The following is a 25,782-nucleotide window of genomic DNA, read 5'->3' as shown; positions in this document are numbered from 1 at the left end:
GGGTGCTTCCATTCATATCTATGTTCGGAACGGCTGATCCAAACAGTGTTCGCTCATCTCTAATCATTATTTTTATGCAACTTCATATAACTATTGCAATCCTTACTGCATTTTCAGTAGTTCAGGTAGAATTACTCTTTCATATGACACCAATAGCAAGTTTCTACGTTTATAATAATGTCTGAGATATAACTGTTTGAAGTGACCAACCCCTCTCATTTTCTCTTCAATTTACACAAGCCCATAGTGATAACCATAGGACAGCTCTAAATGGAAAAAATAAAGAGATGCAGGATTTCACATAAAGGAGCCAAAATTTGTTAATGTATATTACAAAATTTGTCAATGACACAAATGTTGCTGATATAGGTACAGGTACACATAGACTGGGAAATGGCTATTGTTATTCCTATATAAAAGGACAATGTCTGTCAACTAGAGGCCAGAGAGTTTAATGTCTACAGTTGGAAAATTACTTGAGTTTTTTTTTTTCTTACATAATCTTTATTGAACATGAAAAATATCCAAAACACATTCTTGTCTGGAAATCAAATACAATATACAATATAAGTTTTGTGGGTACACTAAAAAATAACTTTTATTAATACTATTAAGTTAAACAAAGATACCTTTTGAAGCATATATAGCAAAAAGGACCAGCAACACAGATTTGATAGGAAATCCAGTTATAAGGAACTGCCTTTGTTGGTTGGAAAACGGCTTTATTAATTGACAAACTCACACACAACGCGTTTCTGGAGTAAACCTTGCCCTTCCTCAGGTGAAATGGTTCTATAGGAAAATGTAGGAAAAAATGTAAAACAGACCATATGTATCTGCATCGCAAGATGTAAAACAAGGCAGATACAGAGTAACAAATGCCCAGTGTCCTTTTTTACCTTTTGAAGCATAGGTGCTTATAATAAAATGGGGCCATAAATTGGACATGGTAGCACCCAGAACAACCAAGGTGTAATGTGCAGCCCAGTAGCTTGAAATGAGCAGACCCATCCACCACTATTAACTCACACCCTGCCAATGCATAAGCAAAGCGGACCACATATATGGCAGGAATGTCTACAGCCACACGCTCACAATCACACTTTGGCTAGTAGGTCAGTAAAAGGTCAGCCAAATTGTCTACCTAGCCACTAACTTCGGAGCTTACATTATGCTCCCACAATGTCTACCTAATGTTTCAAACACACATACACCATAATAGGCGCATATAGAAGAAACACCCACATGCCCAGGCTGACGTGTTTCTGCTGGAATAAACAGCTCATCAGAGGCATAAAGGATGGAGTAAGGTGGATTACACCTAAAGAAAGTACAGCACTGCCATATAGCATAACAAGCGTCTGATGTATAGCCTGGCCAGCCGTGATGTGTGGCCCTAGAGAGTAATCTCATAAGTAAATTAGAATATGACTTTGTGTTGCTTTTACACCCTATCCAAGCAATGCTTTATGCCCTGCCCAAAATCCACAAGGGGTTGTCCCCTCTTAAGGGATGCCCCATTGTGGCAGGGATTGGATCCATCACCTAAAAGGCTAGACTCTACATAGATGATATCCTGCATCCTTTTATAGTGGGCCTGCTGTCATATTTAAGGGATACCATGGATGTCCTCCGAAGATTGGAGGGCATCCAGATGTCACCTGATGTTTTCCTCCCTGGGTCTGGACGTTGTGGTGTTATATAGCTCCATACTCCATAACAAGGGGTATAGGGCTGTAGACAGCTTCCTTAGGACCAGAGGTAGCCAGATGAGTGAACACAGTTGTTTGATATTTCTTTTTGATGGTAACAAAACTTTTCTTGGACAAACATTTATTCAGGTACACATACTCTTAAGATTTAGTGTATATGATTTGAGACAATATACAATATCCCCAGCCCACCACAACCCCAATTACCCACAACCACTAGACTGTACCATTGAAAAGGAATACAATAGATGTCATCAATACTTTTTCCTTTTCAGGAGGCCTAAAATATAATGTATCTCTTTTTATTACACTGTGAACTCAAGATAACCACATATCAATAGATGCTTCTTCTGATGTCTTCCATAATTTAAGAATACATTTTGTAGCAACATACAGACCTTTACCAAGGCCAATCTTTACACTATTTTACACATCTGAATGAATATTGCTACACTCAGGATCAGACAATAGACCGCATATTAGTGTTATTGTTTTTCTAAATATTCTAGACCTGTAATATCCCCTTGGTGGACAGTGGATCATTGACTATGATACCAATACCTGATAAGGAGTCTTCCCATCTCAAGGTTTCAGCTGCTCTCCTGTCTCCTCTTGGTTGAGCCTAGAATACAGTGGTTTAAATCAGATGTAATGTGGATCTAGTAGGTGGCAAGTCGTTGCAGCTAACATATCCGGATTCTTGGTATTTTATGATGTTGCATGGTTGAAGTAGAGGCCAACTATACCTCTCCGGCATGCAATCCTAACCTGCCTGATTTGACGTGGTGCCTCTTACTATCAGTTGTAGCCCATCTACTGGACCAGATAGTACCTAATTCTACCCACTCAATTCTAGCATCTACCTTATCCTCTCCCCTGCAATTCCAAGTTATAATGACAAGATGATGCAACTCAGGCCAGCACTATGATCGGAGACTAAACTGCACACTTTTATCTTTGGATGTACATATAGAGATAACAGAGGACCCAGACATTAATAACGGTAGTGTGAACGTAACTAATCACGACTCTGACTTGGGTCATTATCGAGCAAAAGACTAATCTAGGATTATTCTTCTAAATTAATTTCTTTCAAGATCTTTTCAAAACAGGAAAAAATTAAATCGCCAACCATAACTGGAAAAATGTAAAATATGTAGCATTTGAAGAAAGGGTAACATTTTAATTAAAGTAATATGGTCCATAATACTCAAATAATTTTTGGACTAACTGACCTTAAAGCTAAATTTCCTTAGAAAGCGGTAGAATATTCAGTTCCACAGGGACCCAGGAGTACCAAATTTCTAAGCATGTAACCCCAAAGCCAGTGGAGTGAGAGGAACTGAAGCTACATATAAATATATAAGATTTTTCTATAATTATCTTAATTCCAGAGAAATGGCTACGTTCAATGGGAATCTCAATAGTTTAATCATTGAGTAGCCACTGCTTGATGCATATCCAAACCCCTGTATTTCAGTCTATTCTTTTAGCCAGCCATTTAACCACTTCCAGACCGCCCATTGAATAGCGCAAATGATAAAAATGTTTAAACCCTCAAAACCGCACATACAAAATACCTGAAAATGTATCTGGTCTGTGAGAACAACAATCCCAATAACTTAGATTAAATAGAACTGATTCAGCCAGGGAATAATATTATAATTTGATCCAGTCAATAAACCTTGGATCAAAACCAAATTCCCTAAAAACTTGCAACAAAATGGCCATTTGACAGAGCTGAGAGCCTTTGGTTCATCTGTAGAGAGTAATGCTCTATTGGCAAAGTTGTTAGGAGTTGATTGGATGTTAAGGAAAATATGTCTGATGTTTGGTTTTTTTTGACATGAAGACTGACTGATCTGAATAAAATGGAATCTGTCAGAAGTAAATTGGTTATAATAGAGATGAGCGAACACTGTTCGGATCAGCAGATCCGAACAGCACGCTCGCATAGAAATGAATGGAAGCACCTGGCACGCAGACTTTGCCGGCGGCCGGCTGCTTAACCCCCCGTGTGCCGGCCGCTTCCATTCATTTCTATGGGAGCGTGCTGTGAGCGTGCTGTTCGGAACGGCTGTTCCGAACAGTGTTCGCTCATTTCTAGTTATAAACCTACCAGTACCTTGTAGAGGTGATTCTACAGCTTCCACATATGCCTCTCTTATTCAAGCATTAGAGCCACATTTTCATGTAAATCACCATTTAGACAAAAAACAGCAATTCTTTCATTGATTTTAAACATTTATTTTTTTGCCATTCATTGTACAATGTTACCTTTAGTCAGTGGGTCAATATGATTATGGTGATACCTAATTCATAACGTGGAAAAAAAAGCTAGCGACACCCATTGAAGTCAATGGAAGGCTTTTTTTTCAGCGCTGAAAATTTTGCGCCAAATATAGCGCCATTTAGCTCCGTGTGAATGGATTCAAATAGCGCTCTTTCCATTCTGAGCCCCGTCATGTTCTCATACAGCAGTTTACAACCACATATGGGGTATTGCTATGTGCAGGAGAAATTGTGTAATGAACTTTGGAGAGTTTTTTCTCTTTTATCTTCTTGTGAAAATAAAATGTATGAAATAAATTGATGGTTTATTGGGAAAAAAGTAATTTTTCATTTTCTCGTCCAAAAGTAAATAAAAATTTGTGAAACATCTGTGACATCAAAATGCTCACTATACCCCTTGGTATGTTCTGCGAGGGGTGTAGTTCCAAACTGGTACACTTTTGGGAGTTTTATTGGTACTCTAGGGGCTCTGCAAATGAAACATGTCACCTAAAAACTATTCCAAAGTTCTCTTTCCATTTTTTACGACCACATATGGGGTATTACCGTGTTCAGGAGCAATTGTTTAACAAACTGTGGGGTGCGTTTTCTCCTTTAACCTCTTGTGAAAATAAAATCTTTGGGGATAAAGTAACGTTTTAGTAATTTTTCATTTACACATCCCAATGTTGATAAAATTTTTGAAGTGGCTGTAGGGTCAAAATGCTCACTATATGCCTTAATAAATTCTGTCAGGGGTGCAGTTTTCTAAATGGGGTCACTTTTGTAGGGTTTCAATTGTATTGGTACTCTAGGGGCTCTGCAAATGAGACATGGCACCTGAAAACTTATTGCATCAATATCTACTTTCAAACACTCAGTGTCCCTCCTTCCCTTCCACGCATTGCTGTCAGCCCAGTTTACACCCATATCTGGGGTATTTCTGTACTTGGGAGAAATTGTATAACAAACTGTGAGATGCATTATACTCCTTTAGTATATATGCTCTGCAGTGGTCCTTGCACAGAATAATATGCCCTACAGTAGCCCCCGGACAGTATAATGCACAACAGTGGTCCCCGCACAGTATAATGTGCTCCACAGTCGCCCCTGCACAGTGTAATGTGGATTGCACATAAGGGGATAAGGGGAGTTTTAGCTCCTTTACAATTGTAGTCTTTATGGTGATCACAGTGAAATGAAAGTAACTTGTGAATCACATTGTGCTAACAGAAGCTGCTCCCTCTACCTTCCCCTCCCTTCACCTTCTTTTAGCAGTTTTGCAAATCCATCAAGGAGCCTAGCTAGTGATAACAAAAGCAGTTTACAGTCCTGTTCTATACTAAACTACAAGTCAATTTTTTGCTAAAAAACTAAAAATGTGTTACCCCTGTAATCAGAAGAAATAGAAAATTATATTTTAATATGTTAATGTGGAATAGTATAAATAAAAAAATTCTTTTTAAATAAAAGAAGCAAAAATAGTCAATTTATTTAACAAATAATACTACTTATTTCAATCCTTCTGTGTCCTTAAAAAAAAACTATAAAATAGTTGACGTATGCAAAGCCATTAAAACAATATTGGTATAAAAACAAAGCATACATTTGGCCTGAGCGTTGGGGCATTAATAACTCTTGTTCCTGAAAGGCTTAAGGCTGAGTTCAGACTGCATTTTATGGTCCGGAATTTGACGCGGAGGCCGCCTCAGATTTGTAAAACTGCAGTACACCGGCACTCTGCTCCGGATTAGGACCAAATGAATGGGCCTAGTCGGGAGGGAGTGTCTTCAGGCAGACAACCAGCCGCGGCATTCGCCTGAAGAATGACCATGTCGCTTCTTTTTTTTCCGGGAACCGGAACAAACCGCTCGCGGAAAAAAGAAATGACTGGCTCCCAATGATTTCAATGGGAGCGGTTTTTTTGGTTAGGATTTTGAGGCGGATACACTATTTCATTTCTCAATTTGTTGTGCCCAGTTTGTGTCAGCAGAGAGAATCTCCACAAACTGTTTAGTGGGTTATCCAGTCTGCAACAGCTGTTGGAGTATTAGTCACTGCCATAAAATGAACACAACATATCACGCACAGTTAAATTTCCACTTTTCACGATCAGCTGTTCATTCATTTCAAGAAAATAAATGGATGCAAAACTGGGGGGGGGGTATAAATGCTCACTATATCCCTGGATAAATTCCTTAAGACTTGCAGTTTCCAAAATGAGGCTACATGTTAGGAGACTATACCTTACTGGCAGTTCAGGGGCTCTGCAAAAGTGGCATGGTGTCCAAAACCCAAACCATCTAAATTTGGGTTCCAAAAACCAAATAATACTGCTCTCCTTTTGCATCATGTTGTGTCCAAGCAACAGTTTATACCCACATATGACATTGTTAAAGAGGACCTTTCACCACCTCCACCAACTAAATCTATTAGCATCTGTGCTGCTGTGCTGCTACACTAATTCCAGTGCAGTTGGAGTTTTCTCTCTCGCTGCCATTTTTTTGGACAAACAAGTGCAGTTAGTTTTGGTGACTGATGTGCTAGTTAAGCTCTGTAATGTCAGAAGGGCGGTGTCAGGCAGGCGGCGGGATTCAGAGCTCCGGTCAGAGGCAGCCAATGTCAGAGCTCAGAATCACGTCCTAAAATACTTGTTGAAAGAACAATACACTGCATCAAGTACACATCAATTATTTAAACACCTGGAAAAACCTGTGTTTTGGTGTAGTAAGGTCATGATGCTAGTAATATATAGAGAGAACTAAATGATCCTGAGTCTTTCTTTTCTTCTTAGTAGCTACCGTATTTTACGGACTATAAGGCGCACTGGACTATAAGCCGCATTGCCCATGAGCGCCTTATAGTCCGTCTCGGTTCATATATAAGGCGCACCGGACTATAAGCCGCAGTCCGGTGCGCATTATATGTTATTGAAAGCGGCAGCAGGCAGACTTTGCCAGCGGCCGCTTAACCCCCCGCGTGCCAGCCGCTTCTATTGGAAGCGCTCGGCAGGCGAGGAGGGACTCTATCAGCAAAATCATGCTGATAGAGCCCAACCGTAAAAGTTAGATGAAACTACCCCCCCCCCCCCCCCCCCCCCCGTTTTAAAATAAAAGCCTGAAACAGAATGTGAAACTTACCGAGCGGTGCAGGGTGGGCAGGCATTCAGGCCTCCTCTTCCTCCGATGTTCCGTCCTCCTCCTCCGCCGCTCGCTGAGAATGGCCTGGGCACATGCGCAGTAGTAGAAGCATTATGATATTGCGCATGCGCCCAGGCCATTAGTTCGCGAGCGCCGGAGGAGAAGGACGGAACATCGGAGGAAGAGGAGGCCTGAATGCCCGCCCTGCACCGCTTGGTAAGTTTCACGTTCTGTTTCAGGCCGGCGTGACAGCAGGGCTGCCGGACACTTCCCATTCATTTCTATGGGAGCCGGCATGCGAGCGCTCCCCATAGAAATGAATGGACAGACACTTCCCATTCATTTCTATGGGAGCCGGCATGCATAGAAATGAATGGGAAGTGTCTGTCCATTAATTTCTATGGGGAGTGCTCGCATGCTGGCTCCCATAGAAATGAATGGGAAGTGTCTGTCCATTCATTTCTATAGGGAGCGCTCGCATGCCGGCTCCCATAGAAATGAATGGGAAGTGTCCGGCAGCCCTTCTGTAACGCCGGCGTGTACGGCTGTGATACACGCCGGCGTTCGGTAGTGTGAATGCACCCTTACGGTGCCTTTTATGTATGTATGGAAGCGGCACGCAGACTTTGCCGCCGCTTCCATCCATATATAAGGCGCACCGGACTATAAGCCGCACTTACGATTTCTGAGGAAATCGTAGGTTTTTATGTGCGCCTTATAGTCCGGAAAATACGGTATGTCTCCTAGTATCTTTTTCTATCTGCTATGAGCTTGTATGTGTTCTTTGTATTATATTACTGTATTATCCATGCTGCTGTAACACACTGAATTTCCCCATAGTGGGACTATTAAAGGATTATCTTATCTTAATATATATTTATTTGCATATTCTAAACTTACCATATTTAAACCATACATTCATACACATAGTAAAACAAAAAAGTTTCTGGGGAAAATGTTATGTTATTTTGTAAATTTGGACCTTATTTTTATTTGCATTATTTTGGTTGATTTTAATCTGTTTCTTATTCTAAAATGTTTCTTCTTTATTACCACAGGAGCGTACATGGTCCCCTACCTGATCTTACTCATTTTGATTGGCATCCCTCTCTTCTTCCTTGAATTGGCTGTGGGACAGAGAATTCGCAGAGGTAGCATCGGAGTATGGAATTACATATGTCCTCGACTCGGAGGAATTGGCTATGCTAGCTGTCTTGTAAGCTTCCAATAAATATGCTTTATTATATGTCTATACAGTGGGTTCACACATTCAGTTTATTGTGCAGCACGTAAGCACATTACCGTAACATACTATGTTATTTTGTTATCAATGGCTGCATCATAGTAGAGATTATTTGTAGTACGAAGTCCATTTCAGTCATAAGGTAAAAAAAAAATGCCACAGAAATACAAGGTTTAAAGGGGCTGTTCAGTGACAAGAAGTTGCTTTCACATATTTGATGAACAGACAATATGCAGTTTAGTGTTATTTAAAGTTCTGCCCGGTTCCACGCCATTGGCGCAGCACTGTGGTTCCCTCCATGTCAGAGTGGCTTCATGAACTCCTACTAATTAGGAGGATGGAAGCTTTGGTCGCGGAAGACCTTGTTGACTCCTCTAAATTTGAGACCCTCTGGCGGCCGTGGATCATTTTTCAGGATTCGTCTGAGTTCTCTTCTCTTTTTCCTTAAACTCTTTTCAGCTTGTCCCTTTTGGGGGTCTTTCTTTCTTTCACTCTTTTTCTTTGTTTTATGTCGTTTGTCTTTTTACGTCCATGTCTCTTGATGTTGTCTGTCTTCCCTTTTGTATCCTGTCTATGTGGCGTATTGTCCTACCTTGGCCCTTGTGTCTTGTTGGTCCCGCTATTGGGGCCGTGTTGAGTCTGTGGATGCGCATCTTGTGTTGCCTGGGGTTGTTTGCTCTTGGTGCATGTCCGTCCTATTTGACCCACTTTAGGTGCTGTTCTGTTGTTTCCAGAATATTGGCCGTGCCCGTAGTTGGCTTTCTTTTGATGTTATTGTAATACCCTGTATTTTTCTTTGTTTGATCGTTTGTCCCTTGTTATTTTTCTCTTTCTTTGAAAATTCAATAAAAATTCAGTTTACACATAAAGTTCTGCCCGGATCTCCCACAATAACAATATTTTATTTTTCATCTCTAGTCGCTTGTTTACTCTCCATTTCATTGGTTATGAGTTCTCTCGTGGTACTGGGGGCGTCCCCAATGCTGCAAGAGAACTCTCCAGCGATGTCTCCATCTTCTTCAGGAACCCTCAGAACCCTTCAGCACGTCTTCTTCCGTCCTGGGTTTTCAATTTTCTAGGCCTCGGGCAGAGCCAACTGCGCATGCCCGGGCCACAAGAAAATGGTCACTTACACTCCGATCAGAGGCAGCCAGTGTCAGAACTCAGAATCACACCCCTTGTCTGCTTTGTCTGCTCCTGTCTGACACCACCCTCCTGGCAGTACGGAGCCTAAATAGCATATGATGCACCAAAACTAACAGCATTGATTGTATCAAAATCAATGGCGCCTATTGAATTGTATGAAACTGAACTTGTTGGAGGTGATGAAAGGTTTTCTCTAAGTAAGTTGGAGTAAGTAGAAATTGCCTCTTCGTTTAAGAGATACATTTGATTATATTCAGATGTTGAATACTTCAGTTCCATGTATTCATTACAGTAGTTACATAATATTAGGCCAGGTTCACTTCTGCTCTTGGGGACCCCCCTAATGGAAACCTATACACATTAAAAAGCGGTGAGCTAAGAAACCACACGGACCCATAGACTATAAAGGGATCCATGTGGTTTCTGCTCGGTGTCCGCACAAAACATGCGGAGAAGAAAGTGCTGCTTCAGTGATCTGGATTTAATAAGAATTCTTTGTCATTTTCCTCAGGTATGCTTCTTTGTTGGGCTTTACTATAATGTTATCATTGGATGGAGCATATTCTATTTCTTTCAGTCCTTCCAGTATCCTCTGCCTTGGAGTGAATGTCCAAGTGTGAAAAATGGCTCTGTAGTCAGTAAGTTGGATTACATTATTATTTATCATTGGCTCAGCAGTAAAGAACTTTGTTAAAACCTTTAAATTTGACGCTTTTGAGGGTCCATTCTGTGGGCAGCATGTTATCAGCAGAAGGAGATGAGAAGATTCATTTATAGTTTAGTTTTGGGCGCAAAATATCTATATATCTATCTATATATATTTATTGATCTATAGTAAATCCCTGCTCATTCTGGTGTAGTGGGTGGTCCTACCCAGGGATTAATATTCATTTCTGCTGCATAGCATCCACTGGACTCCTAGGCCCAGCATGAGAGTTAAGTCATGCTAATGCTAGGTTCACACTAGCGTTCTCCTGTCCGTTCTGTGGTTTCCGTCTTCTGCATGCCAGAAGACGGAAACCACAGACCGGGTCCGGCCGTGAGCGTTTTAGGCTCTCCACCGCGAAACCGGATTTTTTTATCCGGACACAGAGTACTACATGTCCGACTCTGTGTCCAGATTATAAAACCTGGTTTCGCGGCGGAGAGCCTAAAACGCTCACCGCCGCTCACGGCCGGACATCTCTCTCACCCATTCAAATGAATGGGTGAGAGAGACTCCTGCAGGTTTCCGTCTCCTGCCTCTGTTTTAGGCAGGAAACGGAAACCTCAAGTATGGAGTTCACAACGCTGATGTGAACGAGCCGTAAGAGATATTTTCACACAAACTGTATATCAAACTATATGTTCAATGTGGCTGGTTCAATTTAAAGCGTAACTATGATTTTATTTATCTTTGATATTGTGTCGCAGGTTGTTTTGTGAACATTTTATAACAATTTTTATAATAATTTTAATCTATGTAACTTCTTACTAATTCCCTTTATATAAAACAGGCTCTAAAATTCTCCGTAGCAACCCTCTAACTGAGCTGTTACTAGGAAAATCCGTACACTCTTTTATTGCCATTATCTAGAGCTGTAGCATTTGCCAATGGTGGAATGCTCACTTCATATGGCTGTATCTGCGGTTTTATGCAAAGTATAAAAATTCTCAGCTTTCAGATGTTGCTAAGGGGCAGTTCACACTTGCACCCGGTGTCCAGTTTGTGCATTCTGCTGGGTTTCCGTCTTCAGCACCGGCGAAACTGGACAGGGGACAGAAACTCGGCAGTCAGTTTTAAAGCCCATTCACTTGAATGAGTTTGTAAAGGTGACTGCCCGTGTCCACCTGCTGCCTGTCCACGGGGCAAACCGTTTTTTTAACCGGACACAAAGTCCTGCATGTCCAACTCTCTGTCCGGCTAAAAAAAATTGGTTTCCTCGCAGACAGGCAGAAGGTGCACACAGACGGTCACCTTTACAAACCAATTCAAGTAAATGGGTTTTAAAACTGACCGCTTGGGTTCCCGTCCCCTGTCCAGTTTCGCCGGGGCTGAAGACGGAAACCTGGCAGAATGCAAAAACCAGAGAACGAGCGCAAGTGTGAAAGCCCCCTAAGACTGCAGTACTAGTTATAAAATAACTTGAGATATCACTAGATAGAAACGCAGCCAAGAATTTGAGCTTTTACATGCAGCAGTTCATCCTGGTCATAAAAACGACATACCAGTGTTTTTAACTAGTGAAATCTCCATTTTTATTATAGCTAGAGCTGCAATCTCAGCATTTTTTGTGATACCAGAAATATTTTAGGTTATATAAAACTAGCAAATGCTACAGCTCTTCATACTGCTTTAATTACAGGTGTACAGTATTGCTAGTGGGACTTTAAGGCTGAGACTTCAGATAGCGGAAAATTAGCTTTTTTTGTTGCAGATTTTGTTGCGTTTTTTTAACCAAAGCCAAAGATGGCTTCAAAAGAAATGGGAAATATATAGAAAACACTTATACATCTCCTTTCAGACTATGGATAAAAAAAACGTAGCAGCTTTTTTGCAATGTGGGGCCTTAGTCTAAAGACTGTTTTCTATTAGAAGGAAGTTTGATAGGTTAATGAATCAAGAACCTGGTCAAAAACCCAAGTGTGAACAAGCTCAGATGCATTCCCATATTAGGTTAAGGCCCCACTTTGCGGAAATGCAGCTTTTTTAGTTGCAGATTTTGTTGCGTTTTTTTTTAGCAAAAGTCAGGAGTGGATTGAGCAGAAGGGAGACGTATGAAAGCTTCCAATATATTTCCCATTCCTTTAGTATCCATTCTTGGTTTTGTTTAAAAAAAAAAGCAACAAAATCTGCAATAAAAAAGCTGCATTTCCTTAGGCTAATGCCTAAGGAAATGCCGCGCCAAAGCGCTGCGGGAACAACCGTGGCAGGAACATATCGCGGTTCTTCCTGCCTCACTTTGAACAGAAAGTTCACAGAGTTTTCCTCTGCTGACTTTCTGTTACCATTATATCTACGGTAAAGCTGCTGGCGTTTCCATAGATATAATTGACATGCTGCGATTTACAAAACCGAGCCAGTTTTGGAATCGCAGCGTGTCTGCGCTGTGTTTTTTCCCGCAAAGTGGGCATGGGATTTGCATTAATCCCATCCACTTTGCAGATACTGTAAAATGTCGCAATTTTTCCCACTGCGTTTCCAGCCCATGGGTCCCCGGCCTTAGGGTTCTCTGCATGAGCCATTTATTTAGTACTAAGAGATCAGATTCCATCCTGTAAGATTAGGACAGACTTCCCTGATCTCACAGCACAGGATCTAATAACATTTATGATTCACATTCTACTGTGTGCATGTACCCAGAAAGTGTCTAGAAGATCTGCTTATGTTACTATATCAAATAATGAAACCAACTGTTGTTATGTTTTCCAGTAGTGGAAGCAGAATGTGACAAAAGCTCAGCTACAACCTACTTCTGGTATCGGGAAACGCTAGATATTTCAAGCTCAATATCGCAGGGGGGAGGTCTTAACTGGAAAATGACCATATGTCTATTTTCTGCTTGGTGTATTGTCGGAATGGCTATGATAAAAGGCATACAGTCATCAGGCAAGGTGAGACAATCCAGGTGCTGGCAAAGTAAGGCCATATTGACTATCTAAAAGGGGCATATCTTAGAGAACTCACTGCTTTCATTTCAACAAGGGTACCAAGATCTCTTTTTGAATTTAGTGGATAAAAACATTGTAAATAAAAAAAAAAATCTTGTTTGCAATCTCAGATTGAAATACTAGAGTTAAAATATAAATTTAAACATTGTTACTCTATTTATTTAGAGACATATAACGAAATTCTTGCTTGCTATGTGTTGGTTATTGAGCGATCATTGAAAGTTTCACAGACCACAGCAATATGCAGTGAAAACATAACCACATACTGATACACCTTCATACTTATATGTACTACAGTAATACTGTAGTCACAAGGACGTGCAAGAAAAATTTACATATGATAACATAACATTAGATCATTAAAAATGACTAAATGTATCTTACCACAACATTTCAAAACATGAATGCAATAATCCTAAGAATTCAAGAAATTACTTGAAAGTTGCATGTTAACTCTGAATGTATATCCTTTTTTCTTAAATCATGGAGTTTATATAAATGCAAAATTCCAAAGATATATATATATATATATATATATATATATATATATATATATATATATATATATATGTGTGTGTGTGAATCAGTCAAAAATGTGCTAAGAAGCACTATAAATCACTGCTCATGTAATGTTATAAGGGCATTAGCGCTGATGCCTTCATATGTGAAATCCCTTTCCCTTGGTCAGTATCTTGATATTGCTGAAGTGTCCTTGGTCCAACACTACATACTCTTTATTGAATACCACTCAAGACATCATACATTGTATAGAGGCTTATGGTGCTGAGCTGCAGACCGTGTGACAAATTCTACATATAATACTATTGAGGTCCTAATAAGACTAAGTAGGGCGTATATTAAAGGAAATGAGGAACCCTTTTTAAATATAACTTCGGCTTCTCACCACAGTGCTGATGTCCGGGCTCCTCTAGACAGGGGTGAGCTACCTTTATTTTGATCCAGTGGTAGTTTACTGAATCCTGGGACGACTGTTTGAACTGATCCCCTGATGAATTCCTGTTTTATTAAATGGGTGCGAAATGCTTTGGAATAAAGTGTTAGTGTGCATTAGGGCATTAATAGGGCCAGCACTTGGGACCGCACAAGGATTGATATAAGGGAAGAGAGGACATCCCTGCACCAACTGCCTTAAACGTAGAGACTCCCTAAGTGATGCCCTTGAAGTTTCTTCATGATGACTGTAAGACGGTTATAATTTTTTATACATGTTTGATATTTATTGAGATATTTTGGAGTTATTTTTTGTCATTCATGGTCCTGAATTTTAACATTTAAAATTAAAAGTTAATTTAAAAAGTTAAAAAACTAAAAACACTTTTCTTGGTCGTTGTATGATTCTTGAAGTTCTGCTACAAACTTCTTCCATTGAAGCCTCATGTAGAAGGCCATATTGCAGCTCCATGCAACATATAAATTAGACGGTGTCATAATAAGGCTTTCACATATGTTTATGGGGTGTTATATTACCCTCATATGCCTCTGTTTTCATATCTGAGGTGGCAGAACTACAGGAAGGAGGAAGTGATGAGACAGAGGGTGTGTCTTAGACTACCTAACAGTATAACTAAACTGTGGTCACAGATTATAGCACTGCCGTAATGGAACTAAGATAGAAATCAGCTAAGCAGAAAACACCAAGGAAAAAGATAACAGCACTGACTTAACATTTGGTCTGAGCTTACAACTGGGAATCCACTGGAAATGTACTCCATTATTTAATAACAAGTTAATAAAGCCATTTGGTTCCTCGTTGCAGGTTATGTACTTCAGCTCTCTCTTTCCTTACGTGGTTCTGATATGCTTCCTTGTCCGTGGATTATTACTACGAGGATCTGTTGATGGTATCCTTCATATGTTAACTCCAAAGGTAATATTCCTGGTTTCTATATTATGGGCCCCTTCACACGGCGTAAGCGCGCCGCTCATTTAGGGAGGTGCGCTTATCTGACGATATACGCGAGCTTCCCATTGAAATCAATGGGCTCTGTTTTGAAGCGCCGCGCTCAGACACGTGTATACGTGTCTAAATGAGCGGCGCATTTACGTCGTGTGAAGGGGCCTAACACAGTAAACTTGATTTAATTGTCTGAGAAAGTGTCTGAATTGTTTCTTATCTACCTTAGGTTGAGAAGATGCTGGATCCACAAGTATGGAGGGAGGCGGCGACTCAAGTGTTCTTTGCTCTAGGTCTTGGCTTTGGTGGTGTCATTGCTTTTTCAAGCTACAATAAGCAGGATAATAACTGCCAGTTTGATGCAGCGCTTGTTTCTTTCATAAACTTTTTTACTTCTGTACTGGCCACCTTAGTGGTATTTGCTGTCCTGGGGTTTAAAGCCAATATGATGAATGAGAAATGTGTAGTACAGTAAGTATTCAGACTATATTACTAACTTATGAAAACTTGTTACAAGCATGTACTATACATATCTGTATATCCCAACCTCAGATCATGGTTATGTATGGTTATATTTAGGGATTGAGAATGTTGGATTCCTTTTCCTTTACATGAAGCTTCACTCTTTAAAATAACATGATTAATTAGTATTTTATATTATTTACTTATATAGCACCATCATATTCCACAGCACTTTACAGTTATATATTGTCACTGTCCCAAGTAGGGCCCGCAATCTAAATTCCCTTTCAGTATGTTTGGAATATGGACGCAAACCCATGCACATATGGGGAGAACGTACACGCTTGCAGATGTTGTCCTTTAAACCCAGGATTCCAGTGCTGCAATGCATCAGTGCTAGCCACTGAGTCTCCGTGCTGATCCTTTCTATATATACAGTCCTATGAAAAAGTTTGGGCACCCCTATTAATCTTAATCATTTTTAGTTCTAAATATTTTGGTGTTTGCAGCAGCCATTTCAGTTTGATATATCTAATAACTGATGGACACAGTAATATTTCAGGAGTGAAATGAGGTTTATTGTACTAACAGAAAATGTGCAACATGCATTAAACCAAAATTTGACCGGTGCAAAAGTATGGGCACCCTTATCATTTTATTGATTTGAATACTCCTAACTACTTTTTACTGACTTACTGAAGCACAAAATTGTTTTTGTAACCTCACTGAGCTTTGAACTTCATAGCCAGATCTATCCAATCATGAGAAAAGGTATTTAAGGTGGCCAATTGCAAGTTGTTCTCCTATTTGAATCTCCTCTGAAGAGCGGCATCATGGGCTACTTAAAACAACTCTCAAATGATCTGAAAACAAAGATTGTTCAACATAGTTGTTCAGGGGAAGGATACAAAAAGTTGTCTCAGAGATTTAACCTGTCAGTTTCCACTGTGAGGAACATAGTAAGGAAATGGAAGACCACAGAGACAGTTCTTGTTAAGCCCAGAAGTGGCAGGCCAAGAAAAATATCAGAAAGACAGAGAAGGAGAATGGTGAGAACAGTGTAGGACAATCCACAGACCACCTCCAAAGAGCTGCAGCATCATCTTGCTGCAGATGGTGTCACTGTGCATTGGTCAACAATACAGCACACTTTGCACAAGGAGAAGCTGTATGGTTGAGTGATGAGAAAGTCGCCTGAGGTATGCAAAAGCACATTTGGATAAGCCAGCTTCATTTTGGAAGAAGGTCCCGTGGACTGATGAAAGATTGAGTTGTTTGGTCATACAAAAAGGCGTTATGCATGGAGTCCAAAAAAAACAGCATTCCAAGAAAAACACTTGCTACCCACTGTAATATTTGGTGGAGGTTCCATCATGCTTTGGGGCTGTGTGGCCAATGCCGGCACCGGGAATCTTGGTAAAGTTGAGGGTCACATGGATTCCACTCAGTATCAGCAAATTCTTGAGAATAATGTTCAAGAATCAGTGACGAAGTTGAAGTTACGCCGGAGATGGATATGTCAGCAAGACAATAATCCAAAACACCGCTCCAAATCGACTCAGGCATTCATGCAGAGGAACAATGACAATGTTCTGGAATGGCCATCCCAGTCCCCAGACCTGAATATCATTGAACATCTGTGGGATGATTTGAAGCGGGCTGTCCATGCTCGGCGACCATCAAACTTAACTGAACTTGAATTGTTTTGTAAAGAGGAATGGTCCAAAATCCCTTCATCCAGGATCCAGGAACTGATTAAAAGCTACAGGAAGCGACTAGAGGCTGTTATCTTTGCAAAAGGAAGATCTACTAAATATTAATGTCACTTTTCTGTTGAGGTGCCCATACTTTTGCACTGGTCAAATTTTGGTTTATTGCATAGTGCACATTTTCTGTTAGTACAATAAACCTCATTTCAATCCTGAAATATTACTGTGTCCATCAGTTATTAGATATATCAAACTGAAATGGCTGTTATAAACACCAAAATATTTAGAACTAAAAATGATTAAGATTAATAGGGGTGCCCAAACTTTTTCATAGGACTGTATATATATATATATATATATATATATATATATATATATATATATATATTACAACTATTGATATTATATAATTAATTAGAATCATAGTATGTTGCATATCTGCTTTCATAGCAATTCAGTCACTAGCTTTGATTTTAGGATTTTTACGGCTTCTGACCGACTGGATTTATGAAGAAGTCCGAAGTCAGGGCCGGAGTCGGACTTGGGCTGTGGAAAAATTGAGGAGTTCAACTTGGTGGTTTGGCTTACTGACTCCACAGGCTTGGCTTGTATCACAAGAACCAGACAGCTACTTGGCAGGGAAATAAAGATTGATTTCAGTGTTCACATCTGCACTGCATGTCCATCTAGCACAGATCCATAATAAATCGCAACACAATTTCAAATAGCCAGACATGATCAGACCGCCATTGCCATGCTTCACTAGCAGTTGCACAGTGCTGGGTATGCTTTATGCCATGTGTAACTGTGTCCCCAACCTCCATAAAGTTCTTTTTCAACAAAAATGAAGAGCGTCATTGCCCTTAAGAGAGTACCCCAATAGTGAGACACATCATTGAGGTACATGATGGAGGCCGATATTTGATACGATTTATGGGCATTGACTTTACATACTCAAGGGGTGGAGATTGGGACTGAGCTGTCCTTCATAGGGAATCTGAATGAATATTTGGACCAGAAACTAGTAATCCAAATAGTCTGAATGAGCAATTGCTTTTTGGTTGTTTTCTGTGATCTGACTCCTGGTACTGTGGTGTTTTTCCTCCCACATCGGTGGATGTCTTTTATTAGGACGGTAGCCTCTTGTGTACCTACTTCATGGCCCGTAAATATGATACGATTCATGGACATTTTATTGTTCTGTGATAAAGAATTTTGGGTTACCTAATTTATTCCACTATTCTCATTATTCACTTGGATTTTTTATCTGTTCTGTGACAACAAATGTATAATCTCTTAAGGACATATTAGACAATGTAGTTTGAGCTTGATGAGGTGGTATTCAGATGTGATTGATCTGAATATAAACTCTAAGGATCCATTCACATGGAGGAAAATGGTGAGGAATTTGGTGGAGGAACTTTAATGGGTTCCTTTTTCTGCTAGCAGAACCCATTAAAGTCAATGGGACCCTAATACCTTCAGTGGCACAATATCAAGTTTGAGTCTGTTGGTACTGTATTGTGAACACTCTGCGGAGTTACATCTAACATATGGGCAATCTATTAAAGGGGTTGTCCCATCACAAGGATCCTATCTATATTGCTTGATAATGTGAATGTAAGACTTTTCCTAAATACATTGCTTTGGCAAAACTGCTTTGTTTGTCCACTATATTACTTTATTCATTTCTCTGTTGACACATCCCTTGACTTATCTGGTCAAAAGTCAAGTGATGTATCTGCTGCTCTGAGGGGGGGGGGAGGGGCTAAGTGCACGGGAGCGAGCCTGGAGGGGGGGGGGGGGTAGTTTACACTTTGGGGGGGGGGGGGCACCAATACAGACCCGGCATCCGCTGTAATAGAGAAGCGGATGCCGGGAAGTGTAGACGCCGGCACAGGTGCCTGCAACATCGCTACGTTCCTGCCCTGCATGAACCAGCAGTGGCAGGAGCGATGCTGCTATTTCGGAGGGGAGATGGGAGGAACGGAATAGCAGCATCGCTCCTGCCGCTGCTGGCTTCATGCAGGGCAGGAACGTAGCGATGTTGCAGGCGCCTGTCCCGGCGTCTACACTCCCCGGCATCCGCTTCTCTATTACAGCGGATGCTGGGTCTGTATTGCATTGAGAAGGCTGTACGTCCGATGCCTAGCTGCATCAGGAGCGCACACGCAGGGCCAGCGGAATAGAAGCAGCGTCTTCTCGCCACTGGCTTTGCATATGTAACCCCGACGCTTGATGTAAGAGGTCAGTGCAGTGAGATTTATTTTTGGGCATAGGCCTGACAGTACCAGTTTATTAGATAAAGCTGGCGCAATACATGTGCTTGAGCACATACTTTGTTTTGGTTTTGGTTTCTATTGATGATACAACCGGGACCTCCTGGTGTGATGTCATCAAGGGGCATGAATAGGGGTGTTACGTAAGTCTTGTAACTGTAAGATGAACATAGCCCCCCTGCAAACCAGGGTTGAGCTACTTCTGATGAATTGCTGTGTATTTACCATTGTACTCTCCAGATAGTAAGCAATTGGCACTAAATATTGCATCTATAGTTTTAGTCATTTCTGCTGAGGTTTCCCTACTGAGGTAATAGATGATAAGTAATATCATTTGGTCCTCTTTATATGTGTACTATTTTAGACCCCCCCCAAGGAGCACCCTTAATGTGGGTTGAAATACGTTGGGAGGAGATACATCAGGGCTTTACAGGGCGGCTATGGGACTTATAAGGGCGGAAGTCTTTTTAGTTGGGGTGTATAGGGCTCTTCCGGTGTCAAGCCTACCCATGTGACTCCTGGGAAAATGACAGACTTCCATACTGACCTTTTAGATTTGACTACTTTGCTGGTAAGACAATTCTGTCTTGTTCTATATTTTGGATTTTAACACTAAGAATGGAAGATTTTTAAAGTATATCCAGTAAATGTTACGTTTTAATTTAGAGGGATCCTTTGCTTTTTGTGAATTACTTCTCTAAGAGGTCCGGGAGGGACACATAATGTATAACCCTTTATTTAGGCTATTTTTAGTTTATTCCTTACAAAAAAGGCCTTTTTATTCCTACTGCTTCATTGTTGCGGAAAGGAGCAAACTAGTTAAATATTCATTGGGTGCCAACAGATTGAGGAGATAAAGGAATGAAAGGAAAGGTACACCATGCGTCTGTGCCTTATCTTGGCTGCCATCATGTGCCATCTCATGGAAACCTACTTAAAATCTTCTAAGCTGATGAAGAATAATGTCATCAACTGTTTGCTTGATGGTTTGTCTTATTTTGTATGAGAAAATGTCACGCTTATGTAGAACAACCAAAGGCTGTGGTCAGTTTTGGAAAAGCTGCATTTTTCATTTCAGATTTTATTGTTTTTTAAGCCAAAGCCAGGATTGAGAAGCGTATTCCATCCTCTATGCTACTCATTCATCTTGAAGCCACTGTTGGCTTTGTCTTAAAAAACTGCATTAAAATCTGCAACAAAAAATGCAGCTTTTCTGCATTGTGTAGCTTGTTATAAATGATAATGAGTGTTTTCCTCAATAGCTCTACTCAGAGATAGCTGACTGTTTCTGCCTGTCCTAGAGACTTGGAATGGAGTTGCAGGGCATATGCTTAACCACTGCTCCATTTAGCCACCTCTTCACTGTGGACATGCAGTGAGGAGGAAGGGACTTTCTCATCCTCGGGACCCATCAATGGCACCTCTGGCTATCTTACATTCAGCTACCCTGTTTATTATTATTACATTAGCCATAGCGCCATGTATGTTACTTAAGAACAACCAGAGTCATAACTGTGTTTGCTTATTTGGTCCCAGCAATGCTGAATATTCTTTCTCCTGCCTTGTTTACTTCTCTATCGAAAGAGAAAGTTCTACCCACAGGAAGCTTTCTTCTGTCTTGTTTTTATATGAATGGAGACGGATTCAGACAGAGGATGCTCTGTCTTCATCAGTCATTTTGTTGCCATTTTAATCCATTGCAACAGAATTCAATGGTGGCAGCATGAACCTACCCTAAACCAGAAACTTCAACAGCAATATACAGTGCGTGTATCTTTCATTAAAGGGGTCACCTCATCAGAGACAGCCTCTTTCAAAATGCCGCCATGTGTGCCTTGAGTTTCGCTCCCGTTACCCCTTGCAAACAGCTGATTTTGATTTTGGAATCTGCAGCGACTATAAACGGCTGTTCATGTAATCCAAGTATGTTTCAAGACCTCCACCACAAAACAACTCTATTCTTCCTCATAAAGGGGAACTGATGAGGGGAGCCACAATCTATGTTGTCTATATGCATTAGTATGGTGTATGAACTGAGTTGGTTTTCTAAAGACCACCCCATTAACTTTATATAACACCCCTTTAATGCCTCATAGTTTATTTCATGAAATATTTATTTTATTTCTTTTTAGAAACGCAGAGAAAATTCTTGGTTACTTGAATTCTGGAGTTCTAAGCCATTTCCTTATACCACAACATGTGAACTTTTCTCATTTGACGACTGCAGATTATGCAGATATGTATGAGGTCATTAAAAAGGTAAAAGAAGATGGATTTCAAGATCTCCACCTGGATGCCTGTTTACTAGAAGATGAACTAGATAAGGTACTTATATTTATAAATATTTCTTTCATAGAAATGAGGCTCCCTTTTCTCCAACGTTATCTTTATGTATATAAAATGAATTTCTGTTGTCTGTTCACGACCAAATGACTAGACCAATTTCACAAAGATTAATCAGATGCTTCCAAACATTGTAGACTGGATTACATAAAAAAGTCTCATAGCACCACTGACTTCCGCATCAAGGGCCTTTTTCCATATTGCAACACATGACTTGTATTAGCCACTAGAAGCTTGCAGGTCCTTTATTTTTAATAACCTCATTACATACAATACAGTATTATCAGATAATTGTAGCACTCACACTCACTGTTTGTTCCAATGATATCAACCATTGTTAGAGGACAGCACTTATGTGACCCAATTTAGCCAAGAGAAGCTTGCAAATCCTTTATACACTCACTCACTGTTGTTCTCTGTTATCAGTCATTGTCAGAGCATTGTCAGGCTTCTTAAGTCTCCTTGATGAGGAGACTCTCAACAGCTGAGTCGTTGCCGGAACATCCCCAAAGTGTGGACTGGAGGGGGGTGGAATGACAGGTCCCACTACCAACCTATCTGTCATTCCTAAAAATCCAGCCCAGTAACTGGAACTTTGAAATAACACTCAGCATACAAAATTATCTGCTGAGAAACATTCTTTCTGGAGTTTTCTCATCTCACCCACCTTAGTAGTCTGGGTGAGATGTGCACCTCCTCCATTACCTGACAAGCCATCGGCTGGTGTAATGACATGTTACTTCAGATCATTACACCACAAGATTTGTAGCCATATATTATCACAAATATGGCCTGTTTTACACCAGTGAAAGATTGACCTTCCTCTGGCACGTTTTATTTATAACCTTTTATTTTTTACCTGCCAGTAGCAGTTTGTGCACTTTACTATATAATCCTACATGGGAATGTACAGTGTGGCGCGGTTGTATATATCAACTAATCAGATTAGTACTTTCATTTTTAAAGAGGCCTTGGACAAGTGACATCAGATTTGTGGGTAAATTTCTCTTTTTCACCATTTTAGATAACTCTTCTCCCATTATATTTTATGCTTTTTAAGCATACATTGAAGGGGTTTTCCCATCTAAGTGTTTCAGCAGTTTTCCTGTTGTCTCTTCTCCTCTTGTATTTCTCCCCTTCCTCGCTGCTTGCTGAAGGAGACACTATGCAGCATCACTGTACTTGTGCAGATTAGATAATATGAACAAGCTTGTAGAGAATGACTGAGTGTCATCTGTGTGTTTAGATAGAGAGATATCAGACCAGACATCACTTGTCCTTGTCCTATCACACAGGTCCGTGGTTATGGAAATATGTGTAAACAATGTGAGGAATAAGTTCACATAGCAGGAAAACATAGCAGCATTTCTAAAGCAATATATTTAGGAGACGTCTTCAATTTACATAAGCTACCAGTATAGATAGGATTGTAGATTGGAATACTCCTTTAAACACACCATATGTGTGGCATATATGACATGTTTATGTCACCTAGAAGCCTATTGGAACTGATTGATCCAGAGTGATAATTTTTTGTACGTTAGCTTAGCACTCCACTGGGTCATAGAACCTCAGGCCCAAGCACAATATCCACTCTGTGACATGCATATAATTTTTTAGGGCATATAGCCATGTATTGGCTTGATGGACAAAACCTTTAAGAAATAAATGTGTTGCCAATGAAGTAAAGACTATGCACCCTGATTAAATTGAGTAACATAAATTGTAATTTTTTGCACTTGCAGGCAGTCCAAGGAACTGGGTTAGCTTTTATTGCATTCACTGAAGCAATGACTCACTTTCCAGCTTCGCCTTTTTGGTCTGTCATGTTCTTTTTCATGCTGATTAATCTTGGTTTAGGAAGTATGATTGGCACTATGTCTGGTATTACCACTCCTATTATTGACACATTTAAAGTACGAAAAGAAGTTCTGACAGGTAAGTGTTATTGGCTTATTTTCCATCTCTGTGCATGCAAAAGACCTGCTGCTAAATAATTGTATATTAGACATCTAAAGTAGCTGATATGGAATAAACTACCGTACATTTTTTACGGTTGTGAAAAATGCTGTTTTATTATCAGTATCAAATTGGTGGGGTTTCACACCCAGCAATCCTACCAGTCTCGCTTCTCAACAGCTGATCCCCAGAATGTGCAGGAAACAGACATCTCAATTGTCTGTGCAATGGCTGAACAGAGTGACTGTAGCATTAGCTCCCTTCAAGCCTGTCCTGCTCTGCTCTCTATATGTCATCTGCTGAGAACAGTTGATCGGGGAGGGAGTTGGCTGTCGAACTTACATCAATCTGTTATTGATGGCCTATCCTTAAAATAAGTGATTCATATTTTTAGCCCGGTAAATGCATATTACTGTTAGCATTATTAAAGTCGATGTTGGGATTTTAAATATGGTGCTTCCCTCGAAGCTAGACTTGTGCTATAGCAACTAAGTCTCTGATCACAGGCATTTCTCAGATGCTGTGGTTAGATGCAACCATGGCACCTAGGTAGTTTCACTATCAGTTTTTCTTCAACTCTTTCACAAGGAGATTACGGTAATCGTTCTGTTGTCAAGGCAGATGGGTGCCTTCTGAAGGCCAATAGTATATTACTACTTAGTGCTGCCTGTGACTCAGTAATTCACAGTAGTGTTGCAATCTATGGTATAAGCAATCTGGGGGGACAGTCTTAAACAGAGAATAAAAGTAGAAAAATATTCTTAAAAATATAAAAATAAATTAAATACGTCCCTTCTCATTATATATAAAAATAAACATATAAGACATCCCCCTGAAAATGCCCAGTTGTTAAAATCTAATATATATTGTGATTAAGGAGGACCTTTCATGTCCTCAAGCAAACACGGTTTTATATACCGCTAGAAAGCTAACAGTGTGCTGAATTCAGTGCACTGTCGGCTTTCAAGCGATATATAAAACCGCAGGTGCCCGAGGACATGAAAAGACCTCTTTAAATTGCAGTTTTTTTCAATTCTTTGGCTCCCCCCCAAAAAAATGTAATCAATTGTGATTCAAAAATTAGACATTCTCAACATAGTATTAATGGAAACTACATCTAGCCTTGCAAAAAAAAAGTCCTTACACAGAAACATAAAAAAGTTACAAGTGACAATATACAGGTACATGTTAGTGAAATATTTTCTTTAGAGGCATTTAAACGTTAGAAACTATATACATTTGTTATTGCTGTTTGTACTGACCCACAGAATATAGGTAATGTGCCATTCAGTGCACGCCATAAAACATGAAAGAAAATGACACGTGTGCTTTTTTTTTCCAATTCCACCCCATTTTGTTTATTTTTCCAGTATATCAATACATTGTATGGAATATTCTATGGTGCAAATAAAAAGTACAATTTGTCCCGCAAAAAAATAAGCCCTTGTACAGAAAAATAAACAAGTTATGGCTTTTGGAAGCTAGGAAACAAAAACACAAAATTGGAAAATAACTATGTCCTCAAGGAGAGTTCTGAGTGATTGATGCTTTCTTCTAATAGGGACCACAATGATTGCTAAAACAATGGCTCAGAGTTAGACACTGCAAACTTATTTATCTATGTGACCAATGCTTTATTATAGTTGCAACCACAATAGTAAATCTGGGCCACAGAGTGTTCAATGTTCTTTCTAGCGCATTCCCCTAGTGCTATAAGTTTAAAATTGTAGTAGCAATCTATATTTTTGTTTTAGCCCCCTTGAAGACGACTGTTTGACTGGTCAGTGTCCTATCCCGGTATTTCCCAGACAGGACACTGACCTATTCATGTCTGTGGGCCTGTACACATGTCTGTCAATGACAGTCACATGTGCAGGCCGAAAGTCTGGACCTCAAAATATGGAACAAGTCTTATTCCTGTCCAATCTTACGGCCCTGCTTCTGCGGTTGAT

The 25,782-nt window shown here is 40.1% G+C and overlaps 1 protein-coding gene across 2 annotated transcripts in view; it reads left to right on the top strand.

The window, feature by feature from the left end:
* The window catches only part of SLC6A17 (solute carrier family 6 member 17), a 48,532-nt gene that overhangs the window by 11,350 nt on the left and 11,400 nt on the right, over positions 1-25,782 (top strand). For both annotated transcript variants that reach the window (XM_075264288.1, XM_075264286.1), the window contains exons 3-9: positions 8,182-8,339; positions 10,024-10,150; positions 12,925-13,106; positions 14,941-15,051; positions 15,308-15,549; positions 21,661-21,853; positions 23,617-23,809. In XM_075264288.1, coding sequence (XP_075120389.1) covers positions 8,182-8,339; positions 10,024-10,150; positions 12,925-13,106; positions 14,941-15,051; positions 15,308-15,549; positions 21,661-21,853; positions 23,617-23,809 — 1,206 coding nt within the window. The remainder of the gene's footprint in view (positions 1-8,181; positions 8,340-10,023; positions 10,151-12,924; positions 13,107-14,940; positions 15,052-15,307; positions 15,550-21,660; positions 21,854-23,616; positions 23,810-25,782) is intronic.

This window comes from Leptodactylus fuscus, chromosome 2 (genome assembly GCF_031893055.1).
Source record: "Leptodactylus fuscus isolate aLepFus1 chromosome 2, aLepFus1.hap2, whole genome shotgun sequence".
Lineage (NCBI taxonomy): Eukaryota > Metazoa > Chordata > Amphibia > Anura > Leptodactylidae > Leptodactylus > Leptodactylus fuscus.
Note: the sequence above shows the minus strand (reverse complement) of the source record. Positions and strands in the feature narration are given on the sequence as shown.